Source organism: Lampetra fluviatilis, chromosome 3, assembly GCF_964198595.1.
Source record: "Lampetra fluviatilis chromosome 3, kcLamFluv1.1, whole genome shotgun sequence".
Classification (NCBI taxonomy): Eukaryota; Metazoa; Chordata; class Hyperoartia; order Petromyzontiformes; family Petromyzontidae; genus Lampetra; species Lampetra fluviatilis.
In genome coordinates this window covers 26,646,785-26,663,054 of record NC_136277.1, presented here as the reverse complement: position 1 = coordinate 26,663,054, position 16,270 = coordinate 26,646,785, and the positions used below count along the sequence as shown (strand labels likewise).

The 16,270-nt window shown below is 42.8% G+C and overlaps 2 protein-coding genes and 1 long non-coding RNA gene across 4 annotated transcripts; all 3 read right to left on the bottom strand.

Moving 5' to 3' along the window:
- Nucleotides 1–96: 96 nt before the first annotated feature.
- Nucleotides 97–9,972, bottom strand: LOC144950153 (uncharacterized). The gene is made up of 6 exons (XM_078880217.1): nucleotides 9,874–9,972; nucleotides 9,252–9,422; nucleotides 6,929–6,986; nucleotides 4,419–4,510; nucleotides 789–1,142; nucleotides 97–255 (listed from the first exon to the last, which is right to left on the bottom strand). Exons 1-6 carry the CDS (start codon nucleotides 9,970–9,972, stop codon nucleotides 97–99), a joined length of 933 nt encoding a protein of 310 aa, XP_078736343.1.
- A 193-nt stretch (nucleotides 9,973–10,165) lies between these two features.
- LOC144949593 (uncharacterized) lies at nucleotides 10,166–13,973 on the bottom strand. Of its 2 annotated transcripts, none has more exons than XR_013640289.1 (4): nucleotides 13,892–13,973; nucleotides 12,901–12,987; nucleotides 12,519–12,625; nucleotides 10,166–10,201 (listed from the first exon to the last, which is right to left on the bottom strand). It is a non-coding gene; the product is annotated as an uncharacterized LOC144949593 (long non-coding RNA). The 2 variants fall into 2 exon arrangements; XR_013640290.1 differs by lacking the exon at nucleotides 13,892–13,973 and adding an exon at nucleotides 13,168–13,232.
- Nucleotides 13,974–14,549: 576 nt separating this feature from the next.
- LOC144950142 (uncharacterized) lies at nucleotides 14,550–15,637 on the bottom strand. The gene is made up of 2 exons (XM_078880207.1): nucleotides 15,276–15,637; nucleotides 14,550–14,696 (listed from the first exon to the last, which is right to left on the bottom strand). Exons 1-2 carry the CDS (start codon nucleotides 15,600–15,602, stop codon nucleotides 14,550–14,552), a joined length of 474 nt encoding a protein of 157 aa, XP_078736333.1. The 5' UTR covers nucleotides 15,603–15,637.
- Between the last annotated feature and the right edge of the window lie 633 nt (nucleotides 15,638–16,270).

Sequence of the window (16,270 nt, the reverse complement as noted above, 5' to 3'; positions counted from 1 at the left end):
TTAAAAACTGCATTTACACTTGAAATCACAACCACATGGCCAGTGAGAGTTGTAGTGCTCGATTAATGTGCTATAAAAACAGAACATTTTTATTTTTCATAAAAAAATATCGCAATTTAGAAAGCATTCAAAACGTGCCTTTTCCCAGCTTGCGTTTGAGCATCGGAGTTCTTCTTTTAAAGCCTTAACTTCTCTTTGTTTGCTCTCCATCAGACCCGTAATTTCATTTTCTAATTCATGAACGCGTGCCACGGCCTTTTTAAAAAAAGAGAGAAAATAATATTAAGCATCGCACGTGCGCCACTTATTCCTTCCTTCGTTAAAATGCCAATTTTCCATAAATTGGTTAAACTCGTCAAATGTAAAAAAAAATGTAACTCCCATCATCATGTACGTGGTATTTAAGTGTAACAGGAATGTCATCAATACATGCGAGAAAATATCCGACTGAAAGGACCTGATGTTCACTGACAACTATTAATGGCCGTTCCCCAACGCTAAAGTGCACGGTCTTGTGACCTTTGGGAAAGTGTGTAATTGAGCTCTAGCGGGAGTGCTTGGTACACTAATTGGCACATTTTACAATTGCTTTCGTTGCTTCTCGCAAGCCGTCCCAGCCGCTGTGCAATTTAATCACAGCACTGTAGCGGTAATGAACATCTGCAGTTGACGCGTCGGCTAAGCCAAGCACCGTGGCGCTCTCGGAAAAGTACAGTAACTGGGATTCAGAATGTTCAATTAAATTCCCTCAATGGGGAACAAACCGAAAGGGCACTACTCGTGAGTACCCAATCCTTCGGGTCGTCCGCCAACCGAGTTGCCTCCTCTGGCAGACGCTCCTCCGCAACTGGACTGGGGTTGCTCCGTTCCGATTGGCTGCCCTCTTCACTCCTTGCACCCACGGCCCCGTGGCTTGTTGGGCTGCCCGATGGCTCGCTGCCGCACCTCGGGGACACCGCCGCCTCTCCCGGTCGGCCGTGGGTGCCCCCACGACGCGGAGTCACGCTGGTGGTGCTCGCCGGGCTTCCCAGCGACGGTGATATGTCGCAAAGAGGACTCTTCGGCGATTCTGCGGGAAGCCGAGAGTCGCCGCGAGGGCTGCTCTTCTCAGATGACTTTCTGTCCGGCGTTTTCTCTTCAGGCTTTTAGCACAACACGGTTAAATAGGAAAAAGGATTTGATTTAGATTTTTTTTGGGGGGGGGGTGGAATTTCAGTTTATGTTGGCAGCAATTTCTGGAAATACGTTGTTGAAAATGATGACCCGTGGGATTTCTTTACAATTTGTGATTTTCTCTGGTATTTTTAATGATCAAAACAACAATGCTCTACTGTTTTCTTCTGTCGCCCCAGACCAGAATAGCATTAGAGCAGATATTAAGGATGTACCTCATAACACATGTATGCTATATGCCAGATATTTAACTTTAGTGGAAAGCTCACCTAATCCATTGATTGCATTCTTTAATTGCATTGTTCATATTTTCTTAATTGAATCACACGAATAGCCGAATTTACAAAAAACATTATAGCACAGTACTGTCTTAGACATAGTTTGATAAATGGGTGTCCAGAATTTAAATATTTTACGTCCATATTATTGTTTGTGATGAAAATGTACTGCAATTCAACACAACCACGTTAAACTACCTACAAATGTAAAATATTAATCTCTAAATACGTCATTATTTTGTCTTCCCCACCCCCTTCCATCCCCCCAAGTTTATTCCAATTATTCTTTCAGCACCATGTCATGATACAAAGTATCCATTCGCATGGCAATGCATACCCCTCGCGTTACAGAATAGACCGAGGAAGCAGATACCACAGAACACAATCGTTAAGCACGCTTCCCCACACCCCTTGTAATGGAAACATATTCACCACATGGCAGTCAAACCAATACCGGAGTTGGAACTTATCCAAATAAAGTGAAAAACCCATTTTTACGTGATTTTTTTTTAGTGTGTGTGTATGGTCATTGGAAACCGAGCAGAGCCCATCAACTGGAGGCTACACTTGAGAACCCGATTTAATTATAGAATAGATACGCAGACAATAGGTTTTATTCATCTATCCGACTCTTCACGAACAAAAATTAAAGTATCCTTTGCAGTGACCAGTCATGGCATTATGGGAGTGAACGTCAGCAAGCGTTGAGGACAAGCAACGCTGGACCGGTTTCGACATGTACGTACTTCTTTCGCAGCCTACAAAGCGTCTCATCAGCAGAGTTCTGGCTTGCTTGACACAATGCACGATTTAATATCTTAACAACTTCCACAGAAGTGGGTGGAAAATGCCCCCCCCCGCTCCGCCGGTTACCGGCTGTCTTAAAAGCCCTCAAAAGTTCCGTTGGCCTCGTGAAGTAAATCGACGCACAAACGTCCCTTCCCCGGCCTCCACAAGCGCGTTTTTGGTTAACAATTCAGCCAACTTCAACGCAAATATTACACGGACCGGTGCACAATGCGTACGCTCTCCTGATTGTACTGCGGAACAAAAATCGAGCACTGTTCATGGCGGACTGGTGGCACCAGATAGCGCACACAATACAACACTGTACGTGTGTGAAACTAACACAAGTGTCGTGCACACGTACACCCCGTTTTGGCAATGCATCTCTGTGCGAAGGTCTAACCCCCCACGCTGTTTCGGGGTCATGGTGGATTATTTGACCGTACTGCAACCACGCCAGTTAGTCAAATCTGTAAATTATGTGTGTGTGTGTGGGGGGGGGGGACCCCCCGTAAATCATTGCAGGATAATAGCACGGACTGGAAAATACACGTTGGAAACAAGGTACATGGCTCTCGTGCATAGTGGTGGGAGGGGGTAAATAACCCGACCAGCAGTTCCTGAAGAAGGGCAGTTTGGTCCTATTATTTCAGATCACCATCGAGATAACGTGACCGACTTCATAGCCGCAATGATGCAGTGATGGACAACTGTGGAGCAGGTTGAAATGCAAGGTTCCAGGAATTGCAGAAGGATTTTGTTGTTGTTGGATATATGCACAATGTCTCTGGGCTTTTGTTTGTGTCCTGTTTGAAACTTATACTAGTCAGTGCAGGCTACAGGTGGGTAGGGGAGCAGTGGGTTATTCTGCAGATGTACGAAGCAATGTTGCTCCGCTGTCCAAACTGTCGGCCCCGCAGCCTATAACGCATGTTACATACATGGTGGTAGATAAAGGGGGGACATTCTGAGCAAGGCCGTAGCCATGGAGTCAACATTGGGGGGGACCAAATCTTCCAGGGGGTTTGGGGGTCCCCCCCCCCCCAGAAAAAAATATAAATTTAAAAACTAATTTCCTGCCTAAAATATTTAAAAAATCACTAACACATAGGATGGACTTTTTAATTTTTTACAATAATGTCTAATAGTATATTGTATTGCATTGCTCTGTTTTTTTCTTTTTTACCTTTTATTGTTTCATTGTATGTAATGGCAGAGATTAAGGATTAATAAAGTACAACCATAACCACAATCATATAAACAGAAATCTATTTAATAGCAATATATTGGGGGGGGACATTTTGAGCATATTTGTCCCCCCCCCCCCCCCAATATATATGATCATTACGGCCTCGATTCTGAGTAGCTTTGTGGCAGCGTGGCTCAGTGTGGTACTGTCGTGCACATGATATGAAATCCACGTGCACTGCACCACCGTGTGGTCAACAGCGGTACTGCTAACGTTTTCTTTGTGTGTGTGTAGAAAAAGAATAGAAAGTACGTAAAGTAATGAAATAAAATTAAATTGCAATCAACAGTATTTCCGATTGAAGGTACGATGAGACATGTTGCTGTTTAATTGAACAATTTACGTATATTGACCGTATATAAACACACACTTATTTTTCTATTTCATCTCTCCACAGTTAAGAATACAGTAAGATACAAGTACAAGATTTCAACAGAATGATGCAATTTTGTAAACCTCCCAAATTTTCTCCAAATCAATGCCTGCCATACCCCCTCTACTTGACGCTATTCACTAATTCCACTTCGAACGTACACAATGCACAAGCTATATAGCTTCACGTTGCGATACCATCCAGGTCAACCCAACAAACTGTCTGAATGTAAGCAATTGCAACAGCTGATGCATGCATGCCTCTCGTCTGGCCAGCAAGATCCCCCAGTGGGTGCAGTATGCCGGCACTGACCTAACTAATGCCACATGTTCCCAAACTTCCCTCTCATTACTGCTTCGCAGGAGAAGGCGCCAAGAGAACAGACAAGCAGGCCCTGTGAATTATGTGCCCGGTTATGTGCCCTTTACAATGGACGCATTATCATCGTGTTTTTTTTGTTCTTCCACGGCATTGCGTTTAACGCAACAACAGAAAAAAAAATTGCTGGCACTAAGGGGGCCCCGTAGAAACTGGGGGTCAGGCAAATTGTTGCACGTACCGATGGCAGTGGAATGGGCTGCTCGCACTCCGCTCGTAAAGCCAGAGGGGACTCTTTCCCGGCATCATCTCGGCTTTCATAGACTTGTGGTTCTGCCAGGGGCAAGGACACGTATGAAATAAGACTCCTTGGTGAGTCCTTGTACCTTCAACGGCATTCTCCTTCGTGCCCCTGTGCGTTTTTTTATTAAACGCAACCAGCACCAGCACCGCCGATCACAAAACAGAGCCAGCAGAGATGGGTCTTTGCAGTCGTACAACTGTTCCTTTGTTATTGGTTTAACCCAGCACATTTAAGTATTGTTTGCTATTTTTTAAATTCACGGCTGCACACAAAACTGCAACGGAGTATATTCGCTTGCCGCTTGCAGAGAAAGGCAACAGTCTGCGGGACGAACTGTAATGGTCGAAAGAGAGAAGGATTGAAGTCACCAATTCACGTGGGATTTGAAGTTCAGAAGTCAACGTTTAGACGCATTACGGCCAAGTCAAAAGATTGCTCAAAATTCCACACTATATGCGATCCATATAATGGGTAATTTTTTTGAATACAGTACTTTCAAATGTCACCAACAATTTCACTGCACTGGAAACAAGAAACAAGATCTTTATTTGTTCTTCCCACAAGCCTTCGTTTTTTTAAACCAGACAACTGAAGTAAAAACTCCCCCCCCCCTTTCCCCCACACACGAAATGTATGCAAGGGTTTTTTTTAATGTGTGTGCTTCTGCTCCTTTTGACAAAGTGCGACTTTCAAACGAGGCACGCTGCACTCATTCGCAGCTCGTTAGGGCCCCATGGTCCTGTACAACCTCAGTTAGAGGCTCTGCACAAACAGCCTCGGCAATAATGGAACGTAAACAACTGCCAGCGTGACTAATCCATTTTATTTTGCGACTGTACGGTCTGAGGGGTCGTAATTGCATTTAGTTAGACAAACACCCTCCACTCCAGCGAGCAGGGGGACACTGTTCATGCACTCCTCAATCCCTCCTTTAAAATCCACAGGCGGTTCGCATCCCCTCAATCCTGGGGTATGTGGCAATAATTTTCATCAGCTAATTCGCACAAATATTTTAAACTGCTCCTTCCTTAAAGCTGCAATAATTGCAAGTAATTGGACCTCTTGAGTACGGGGCTGATGACGCAAGGACGAGGGGTTAGTTTCGCCTCTCGTTGCTCAGACAGGCCTGCCACAAAGTACTTCTCAAAGTACACCAGATGCATGCACATGACTTTAGAGAGACGGAAGGACAACACATTTTCACATGCAGAAAAACGAACAACAAAGATGCGATACTATGGGGATAAAAAACCCACTGAGGAATGTCGTGAAGTTTACACGAAGACACGCGATCACGTTTGTATTTTTCAACATTAAGCGTACAGTAGTGCAAGCAAGATGATCCATTACAAGAAGCATTTGACAATTTACAAAAAAGGTCTCGAGTTACTAACCATAACCAATACGGTACAGGTGAGCATGTGGAATCAGTAAAATTAATTACCTGCATTTTTTTTTACAGTTGATTAGCACTGCCAAAATATCCTCCCCTAACTTCCCTAAAGAGTGCGACTATGCCGTACTAAAAATGTAGAAGTAAATTGCACTTGAACTGCATGGCTATTCATCACTTTTCATCCCTATTACCAAACAGTGGGGAAGGGGGGGTGGAGTGGTGGCGCGGTAGTTAGCGCACTCCACTACGAACCGAGCAGGCTGAATTTGATTCCCGTTTGTAGCCAACATCCGTGGAGAGTGATATCTGAACTGGTCCTGTTTGCCCACCCATCACCACCCCACAATAATCAGTGTGGAAAAGTATGGTCAAACAACCGACATGACCGATAGAGCATAATTTGGCCTTCATCCGGCAGTGGATGGCCAAAGTACCTGTCCATTACTCAAATGTTATAACAGTACTATTATTACATTGTGCTACACCTACTGGACATTTTCCCTCTATATCCAAGTGGAAAATGTGTGCATTAAGCTCTCCGATGTGGCTCTGGGTTCTAACATCATGTTGGTCAGCAGGAGGTGCTCTCAGGATGGGGAGCGAAACGTCGGACATCCTGTTGAACAACGTGCGAAACAACCCCGATAACACATCGGACAGCTGTGCAGCACAACCGCGAAAAATATACGACGCAGGACATGCGTGATGCATTTAAATAATTAAAACTAAAACTATTTAAAATGATAAGCTCAACGAAGTGGCTTGTCGTGTGGAAATGTATCACAGCCGAATACTTTAAACGCGTGTTTCTAAATGAATAGAGAACAACCGGAGAGTCCGGAGAAAAATCCACGTGACCACTGGGAGCTCATGCACATTCCAAATATGCAGGCGTCAGGGTCGCCATCGAGTCCACAACCTCATTTATACCAGGTGAGGTCGTTAACACCTCTCCTGTAATTTCTAAATCCTCGTGCATACTTGAGGAGTTACACCTCAACAGTGCAGCTGTAGTTGTCAATCCCCCATTTCAACAGAGCACGTATTTTACCTTCAGGATGCCATTTTGCAGTTAACACTTGACCTGTGTGCGGAAATGCCCCGACTGCCTGCTGAGACAGAAACAACTGTCAGAAAATGCAAAAACCTCTGCTGCCCGTACTTTGTGCGAGCAGTTTGAACAAAACACAATCGGAGGTTTGAATTACCTGTTGGCATGGTCCAACCTTCAAAGAGGAGTGTGGCTCTTGCAAAAATGTTAACATCATACTTCTGACTTATTGATCTTACTGGTGGCTGAGAACAGAATTCACCTTGATAACAGCTTATGCAGCATGACAGGGTGCCCAGAAAGTGTTTAAACCGAGTGAAAAATACTATACTGTTATTATTGCTTATTTTGTTAAATGCTTACAAATGCAACATATTATCAACTGACGTAGGACGAATGCACTGAAGGATTTTGTATATGTTACAATAAACGTTTTTGTTTTAAATACTGTGGACTATTACAAAACACGTCTGTGTGTAGTAGCTTGCAATCCATTCACTGTCTATTGACAATTAGATCACAAACTTGCAGTTATTTTAGAACATTAGGGGGAAATATTGATTTGGTAAGAGTCTACAAGTGTGAAATGTATGAAATACATGTAGCCGTGTTGTATCTCTGAAATGGTCCGCGTTCAGGTAAGAGCTCGCCACCTGGTGGATAGTACTTGAAATGACGCCTCGTTTTAAATTTGACAACGTTTAATAAATAAGATGGACACACATTTGTGAACAATAGAGGAGGAAGCATGTATAGTCTGTCAACGCGGTAATTCAATTCCAACATTACTCGTGAGATTCGGAGATCGTGCACGGAATGTACAAGATAGCACGAATATCGGTGTTCATGGCCACCTTGAATCACAAATGTCTGATGCGTAATAACATTTAATAGTAGGCTGGCCTGATTACAGTTTACACAAGAGAATATGTCATTACCGTTTAATGATGCTCTTCTGCTTGCCAATTTCCACAAACAAAACTCTTAAACATCATCTCACAGATGAATGCATTGTCCCTAATGACTCATCTGAAATAATTTTCTGCAAGTTCTAAAAGTGAATCGCTTCATATCCCGACAATGGGTGCACTATATTAAGTCAATAGTATCAGATTATTTTTTTTGCACCAGTAGTATTTTATTACCGTGCTTTATGCAGTATTTACGCTAAATGGGCGAATGTGAGTTTCGGCAAAATATACGTTTTCTACATTTTGTGTAACAAAGCACCATGGTTCAAATTACATTTCCTCTGTTTTCCTTAAAGCTGCTTCTGGAAAAGACGACCCTATGTCGATCTGTGAATTGCGGTAAAGAGTTCCACACTTCTCAACGGAACATATCTAAATTTAAAATAAAATTTCTAAATAAAAATTCAAAATAAAAATGCTGTCGTTTCTCCCCAAATTTGTGCCATCGGCATCATGGCACGAGGCGATGCATTCATTCCGATCTCTTGCACAGCAGTGCGGAAGCGGATACTCCAGGAGCTAGCTGTGATATGGAAGCGGATATCACAGGAGCTACCTCTGTGGTCTCTTCAAGTGACATCTGGTCCACTCAGTAATGAGACAGCACTTTCCCACCTACTCTGCCATAAGGGAGTATGGAATGTCACGTGAGAGTAATCCCTATGTTGACATTTTCTGAGCTAGAATTTAGCCATGTTTTGTTTTATGAGGTTACTGGTGACCGGGCTGAGACAACTAACTCACTATGCTCGAGAACTCAGTTTAATTACTGGCGGTAAAATAAACCTGCATTCGAACCCAGCATCTCAGCGGTGCCCAGTGCAGAACGGTGACCTCCGAGTAACCCCGGTTACGTCGTCGAAATGCTCATTAACTCAAGACTTCAAACGCATTTACCACCACCTAACTCAAATCCATGGATGAGAATAGGTTTTCCCCTTTTTTCGGGCAACAAATAGGTGTTAAGATATTAAAACACCTACCTGACACTTTTTACAAGGAATCATGTCTGCATAAACCACAATACTTGTGGTCAGAATGCAAACAAAAAACTTACTCTGATAATATATGCATTGTCTTTGAAACTGATTGGTCCACACCAGAGACAGCTGTCTTTTGAGCCTCGTCTCAAACGGTGTTAGACCAGAGGATGCCAAAAGGCCAGAAAAAAGGGGAAAACCTATTCTCATATTTTGGTACTGGCAAAGGAGGTCCCATGATGTAAAATCTATGGCTTGGTAGCATCACGCATGCAATGTGGTGGTCACAAGACGCCCATATGCAAGGCACGATGGGAGCCATATCTTCCTGCTGTTTGTGAGCACACCTTTGCGTGTTGCTCTTTGCATTACCTCCAACTGCTTGGCCTGCTCCTCTGCCAACCGCGTGAGGCTCTCCACTTGGGCTATAGCCTGGCGATGGGCCTCCTCGGTCTCCTGGGCCCGTGCCGCGGCTGTGGCCACCTGCCGCTGCAGAAGAGTTCTCTGCAACTCCCAGTCCTGCTGACACGTCTCCAGCATTCTCTTCACGATCGGCACAAGAAACAAACAAAACAAAGTCCCCGAAACATCGTAAGACGAGTCGCGAACAGAAGCATCTGCTTCCAACATTTGGCATCTGAACTGGGCTGCCCTGTCGATTTTAATCCGGTTTTGCACAATGTTAATGTCACTGTTCCAAAATCAGTTTTGTCGTGGAAATTATTCACAGTCTTAACTTCTGGTAATATTTACGATTCCTGTTCTTGGTACTGCGATTATTGCAATTCACAAAAGGTTTTAAAAAAAACGCATTTTTTGTATTGACACCATAAGCAACTTGGTATCAAATATATGTTTTATTCTTGACAATATTTGAAATAGATTTCATGCTCCTCGATTTTAAAAACAGCAGAATTATTTAAGTGCAACTTATTCCGTTCGGTATTAAAAACACGACAGTACGGCACAGTACAGTGCTGTGTTTAATCATTACCTTTGTGGCAGCAGCATGGGTTCTGAAATGTTGGCTCTCCAGCGTTTTGATTTCATTCTGTTTCAAAAGTGCCTTCAAGTTCTCATCGTTCTGCTCCATGCCTTTTGAAAAACACATTGTAAACGTTAATGGGGTGGCTCATATAAAAATAAATAACTCAATGCATTCCAGTTGCCTTAACATTGATTGTATTTGGCTCCATTTAATTTCACTTTTAAAAAAAGTACCAAGAAACAACGCACCCTTGTAAGCTGCCAGAAGCTTTTCAGTCAGCTGGTTAACATCATCCTTGGCCTGATTCAAGGATTTTTCTATCCTCTTGCGCCCTCTGGTGGCATCGTGGACAATAAACGTGCACTTCGGTACGGCCTTGTACAATCCACAACGTGCAATCTCTCAAAGGAAAGATATGAGTCACGCTTTTTTGCCATTTTATATGCGCTGTAAAACATTCAGTTAATATGAGGCATGCAACAACGCGTTAAATTCTACATGCATCGAATTGTGCAAGAATCGATTATATGTAGTGTAGGCAGATCATATTTTAAACTTTGTCGAGACTATATTATAATGTTTAAGCAAACAAAATTGTATTAAAAACAATAAACAATACAAACTAGACCATTACAACGATCCAAAAAGCATGGATGCTTAAGTAAAATTGTCACCCAGAATCAAACATGTAAATTAATTGCCAGAGCAGTGAATTGTTACATGTCTGGTTAATATGACCGTACACAACTAATTGCATTTGAAACTCCTTAAAAGAACACACATTTTACAGAAGATAATAGTTTGAGCATTGTCGAACGTTACAATTCATTATCCACTGCCATTAACCGAGCAATGCCATGCATTTTCCAACTTTAACGGTCACACTATATAGGTTAAGAAAGTGCCATCGCCCGTGTTCCAACTAAATAAACAAAGCACACCACCAAATCCCAGTAAACATGGAGCGTTTGGCCATCGTTGGGCCTAATGGCTCAAATCACATTACCAACGTCGCATGTTTCCTGGGATGCACTATCGCCCAAGCAACGTCAAATTTCTCTGAACCGAATATACTACGAAGAAAGCTCGACACCACACACAGCACACACACGTCTCACGACATTATTTCAACGACCAGAGTTGCAAATGAGCTCACCGGAAGCTTACTAAAAAGGATCATGCCATGATTTCGATTTAAAGCTTCTTTCGTGACTGCAGGGATTCATCTTCTTGGTTCTTTCGGTAAAGTCACGTAGAAGGGAAGTAATAAAAGAATAAAAATAAAACATAATAAAATAATTCTCACGACGTTTCGGCCACAACGCAAGCAGCCGTCCTCAGGTGAAGACCAGGTCTTAGAGTCGCGGCATCTCTTCAGAAAGGTGAGGGACTCGATTAGCTGAGCCTTCTTATCACGGAGCTTGTTGAAGGCTCTTAAAGTTTTATGGAATCCCACCCCGTGGTGGCGGTTAGATTTCGATTTAAAGCTTTTGTGACTGCAGGGATTCATCTTCTTGGTTCTTTCGGTAAAGTCACGTAGAAGGGAAGTAATAAAATAATAAAAAATAAAACATAATAACAACACAAGCAGCCGTCCTCAGGTGAAGACCAGGTATGTCGAGGCGACAGTGTCGCTTGCGTTGTGGCCGAAACGTCGTGATAATTATTTTTTTATGTTTAATTTTTATTATTTTATTACTTCCCTTCTACGTGACTTTACCGAAAGAACCAAGAAGATCAAGCCATGCTTTAGAGTCTATGAAGTAATTGCAAGCAGCAGTCTATTCCGCTACATAAAACATCTACGTATATAAGTTAATTATTGTTGGGTCAAATACCAAACATTACTGCAGCACACATTCCCATCACACATACAAGTGGTAATAGCTTGATGCTTAAGAAGGACTTGCAAGGAGGCATCCTTCTTTGCCTGTACAGGAAAAATGCACACATCTGGGTCATGCAGAAAGCTATTACATCCATCAACTACGACCTCATGAATGTTTGTCATTGTCTACATCAGTAAATGCTGAAAAGTTTCCACCAACAGCAAAAGTTGCTTAAAATTCAGACACACTCAGACACCATTTCTATATAGGATCGATTAGAGTGAAACATCCCAATTCTGCTGATATTAGGGTACACTATGGGGAGATCCTATTCCCTCCTGTTGTATCGTGCATGTTATGCTAATCCACACAGCGTAGCATGGGTGAATTCAGATCATAGATAATGCCAACGGATCACTTCCTTCCTGGCCAATTCAAGTCTGCTTCAATCCACAGGGAATACCATTCATGAATGTGCCACCCCTTCCAGGTGATTCTTCTCATCTATGCTCGAGCGGCGCAGATAATAGGATGAATAATATACTCGTGGGAGATGACTTCTGGATAACATCTGGTTGGGTCAAATTCCCAGGTACGAACTAGTAATATAATTCACTTGCTACAATTTCTGGGTTTTGTGTTTTATCACCGATTTTTAAAAGTGTATTTAATACAATTAAATAAATGTGCGGATAATAGGGAGATCCGTGAATCAACCTGCGGGGATGGATAATCGGAAGAGCGGGTAATAGGACAGCAGTTAATAGGCGTTTTACTAAATTAATGAATGGATGTGAAATATATTTGTAAAAGTAGGTTTACTTTTTTGTTCCTTTTGAATCAAGGATGCTCAGATAGGACATCATCTCCTTACTAAGCTCAAGCATCCTCTGGGTCGCATTCTCAGCAGAGAGCAGTGCTTCCTGAACCTGATGTAAGATCACATTGATGACAAATGTTACTTGATGGGTAAAAAAATGACAGTTGTGAAAAGCTCTTCACATATACAGTACAATAAAAAATTATTAAAATTCATTACAGTTCGCACAATGTATTGTTAATAAGCAGACAAATTATCAAGTACATTTCAAACAAGAAAATCGTGTGTACAATTATTTTCCATTTTTTTATATTTATAAGCGTGTAGAATGATTACAAAAATGCAGGTGCAATTACATTCTCTGCAGGGACTGAAATCCCATACCTTTTCAGTGGAGTCGTCAAAGTCGAGAACATCTCTGTCAACGGTCTCTTCATACTCCGAAGGAAAACGTGAATTCTTACTGAAGAACTGTGTTTCAGTGCAGAGTAAAACACACGGCCGCAGAATGACGCAACAATTCATAAACCATTTGAAAAGCGAAAATCAAACACTGACCATACTGCACAGCAGCCCTGCAGCGTGACCTTCACATTTTAAACACCGGACATAACGAGTAACGATGTGATGACCTGTTTTTGTCGATCATACATTTTGCTCTTGGGGCCGTCCATAAATGACGTCATACGATTTTGAACGATTTTTTACCCCCCCCCCCCTTCGTCACACGGCGTCACAAAAAGTCAGACCCCCCCCCTCAAATAGGACGTCACAAAGCTCTGCCGCCTCCTAAATAATACATGCTTCAAATCGCTTTAAACTAATGTCATTGTAGTGCGTATTTAATGTGGCGCTTCACTCTATGTTGTAGGAGAAAACATTTATTATAAAGTATATTTAATTAAGTAGAACGTGTTGTCTATATGTATTTAAAGTTGCGCATTTTGATGTGACGTCACATTTCTCAAACCCTCCCCCCCTCGTCACACATCGTCACGAATGTCTGACCCCACCCCCCCCCAGGTGCGTGACGTCATTTATGGACGGCCCCCTAGTTCTCATCCCCTATGTTTAAGGAAAGGCTACAATGCCCATCGCTTAACTGATAAGAAAGAGGGGCTGGGGTGGGGGCTCATTTGCCTTCAGCCCCCCCCCGCCACTCCTCCCACTTCCCCTCCTTCGATGCTGCATATTTGCAGTATCGTATAATTTCATACCGTATGATTATATATCGCAATGGAACGCAGCAGAGCCTAAGTCAATCATTACTCCGACCATTTTGGTCAGTTTTAGTAAAAATCAACTCTCACTCAGTCATTTTCCTGCTGTTGCTACAGTACTTTCCCGTCCTCGCGTATCACAAAGGGGGATTCACCTCCTGCAGCTCGGTCAGGACCTGCTCTTGTTGATCACAGGTCTCCTGAAAGCCCACGATGAATACGGTCACCTGCTGCTCGTACCTCTTCCTGTCCAGCACGTTCGACAGGAGGCCCTCCAACTGATCCTTGCAACACACACGACACACACAGTCATACTCTTTGGTTCTTTCGGTAAAGTCACGTAGGTATAAAATAAAATAAATCACGACGTTTCAGGCGCAACACAAGCGTACCGTCATCAGGTGACCATCAGGTGACGGACGCTTGTGTTGAGCCCGAAACGTCGTGATTTATTTTATTTTCTACCTACGTGAATTTACCGAAAAAACCAAAGAGTGTGGATTCCTGCAGTCACGAAAGCTTCAAATCAAGATTGATATTGGTTGATTGTTAAAATAGTATTGCTTGTTGGATTATGCAAATGTAGTGTCTTTAATCAATCCACTGCTGGAAGAAGGCCGCCCCATGGCGTGCGGGGTTGTGTGATCGTACATCCGTCACCGCACCTCCGATTAGCACGGCTGGGAAGTACGGTGCGAAAGAAGTTCAACATACACACATACTGGCCAATGTATACATATCAATATTTAATTAAGGAAAAGTTAAGGACATGTCGTAAGAGTGCATATGGATTGAGAGCCTTACAGATGCCAGTTATTTCGGTGTTATGTTGATCAATATTACATGCATCTTATGTGTTTTAAGTGTTGCAAATACCAGGTCCTCCAGAAACTTCATGCGCGTCCTGCTTTTATACGAATCGAAAACTTGCCGGCTACTCTCTTCGTACGCCTCCACAGTCTTTAAAGGGGCATGTCACAAAATACCAGAGGTGGGACAAAGTCATTGTTATGCAAGTCCAAGTCGAGTCGCAAGTCATCAAATTCATGACTCGAGTCTGACTCGAGTCCAAGTCACATGACTCGAGTCCACATCTCATAGGTGGGACAAAGTCATTGTTATGCAAGTCCAAGTCGAGTCGCAAGTCATCAAATTCATGACTCGAGTCTGACTCGAGTCCAAGTCACATGACTCGAGTCCACACCTCTGCAAAATACTACAAGCAGAATTGTTAAGTCATGGGTTTCATCCACATTCAACAAATAGTCTTGATTTAGATAGATTAATGCAACAAATACAATACGGGAAACAATCTGTATTGTTTACGTAATGTATAGATGGAATGACACGAAAATGATGTATACAACAGTGGGACATGGACATTTATCACACGTCCCAGAAAATACAACATTCGATAAATACCCTTCAATTCATGAGATATAAAAATACGCTGGCGAGGATTTGCACATCGTACACAGTCACACACACACACGCATATCTCATAAAATCACACGGTATCTATTTTCATTGGCATCGTACCGCATCAACTCTGCACTTGATGCGTTCCAGCTCTTCCTTTGTTTCATTCAGCTGCCTGTTCTTCTGACCATGAGTCACGCGATGGAGGACATTCTTCACCTGCGTGTCGCTCAATCTCTGCTCCTCCGTCTCCTGCCACTCTCTCGCCTGCCTCCGAAGGGGACCTCCCGAGCTGGGAGCTTCACCAAAGTAGATCGTCTGCTGACGCAAACGTTGCAGGCCCGTTCCTTCTCTCGGCTGCATGTTCTGACTGTTCAGCCTCATGGGTCTGAGCTTTGCACGGAGCTTTCCACTCAGCACAGCCCCACTCTGACGGCTGTCCATCATCCTGAGCGTTCACCAATTTATATTTGGCGAACCTTAACGAATTGGCTGTGTCGGACGGTGGTGGGTTAACGACGCATTTATATGTACGCGATCTAACCCAAAAAAAAACGTTATTATGGAGAAGATTGGTCGCGAAAGCCTACGTGTTAAACTTATTTATTATTTATGATTACATAATAGCAAACTATGAAGTAATACACTTCAAAAAATTTGTTTCAATAATCAAAATAATTGAATGTGAAGTAATATTTCAACTTTACACCACTGATGTGTAATTGTTCAGATAAAGGAAACAGCAAATCGGTCGCTCGATTTCAACTATACAAAAACAACAACAAAAATTGCTGTCCAACTGGCTTGAGATGTCGCACAAGTACCACAGCAGAGGGCACGCGTGTTGGTACGGTCAAGTGTGTATTGTTCCGAACGTGGTTTGTTGATGCCAATGTGCACTCACCCATGCGCTAAAGTTAGTGTTGATGTTGCCAAGACGACGGCACGCGTCACTGTGTCTACTCGATCGGAAACTTTGAAACTTTGTTCAACCATTGAGCAATTATTTATACACGGATAACCGTGACGTATTTGTACACACACACACCAATTTTTTTTTTACTTCGGACTGAACAATGTCCCTCCACGCTTCAGGGGTGTTAAAACGTATTTTA

Coding starts and splice junctions, on each gene's coding strand:
- LOC144950153 (XM_078880217.1), bottom strand. CDS start 9,972: ATGGAGCAGAACGATGAGAACTTGAAGGCACTTTTGAAACAGAATGAA. Junction 6,987..9,251: donor AGCAGGCCAAGCAGTTGGAG/GTAATGCAAAGA, acceptor CTGTCTCAGCAG/GCAGTCGGGGCATTTCCGCA. Junction 4,511..6,928: donor TGCAAAATGGCATCCTGAAG/GTAAAATACGTG, acceptor TGCCCCTGGCAG/AACCACAAGTCTATGAAAGC.
- LOC144950142 (XM_078880207.1), bottom strand. CDS start 15,602: ATGATGGACAGCCGTCAGAGTGGGGCTGTGCTGAGTGGAAAGCTCCGT. Junction 14,697..15,275: donor TCAAGTGCAGAGTTGATGCG/GTACGATGCCAA, acceptor GCCCCTTTAAAG/ACTGTGGAGGCGTACGAAGA.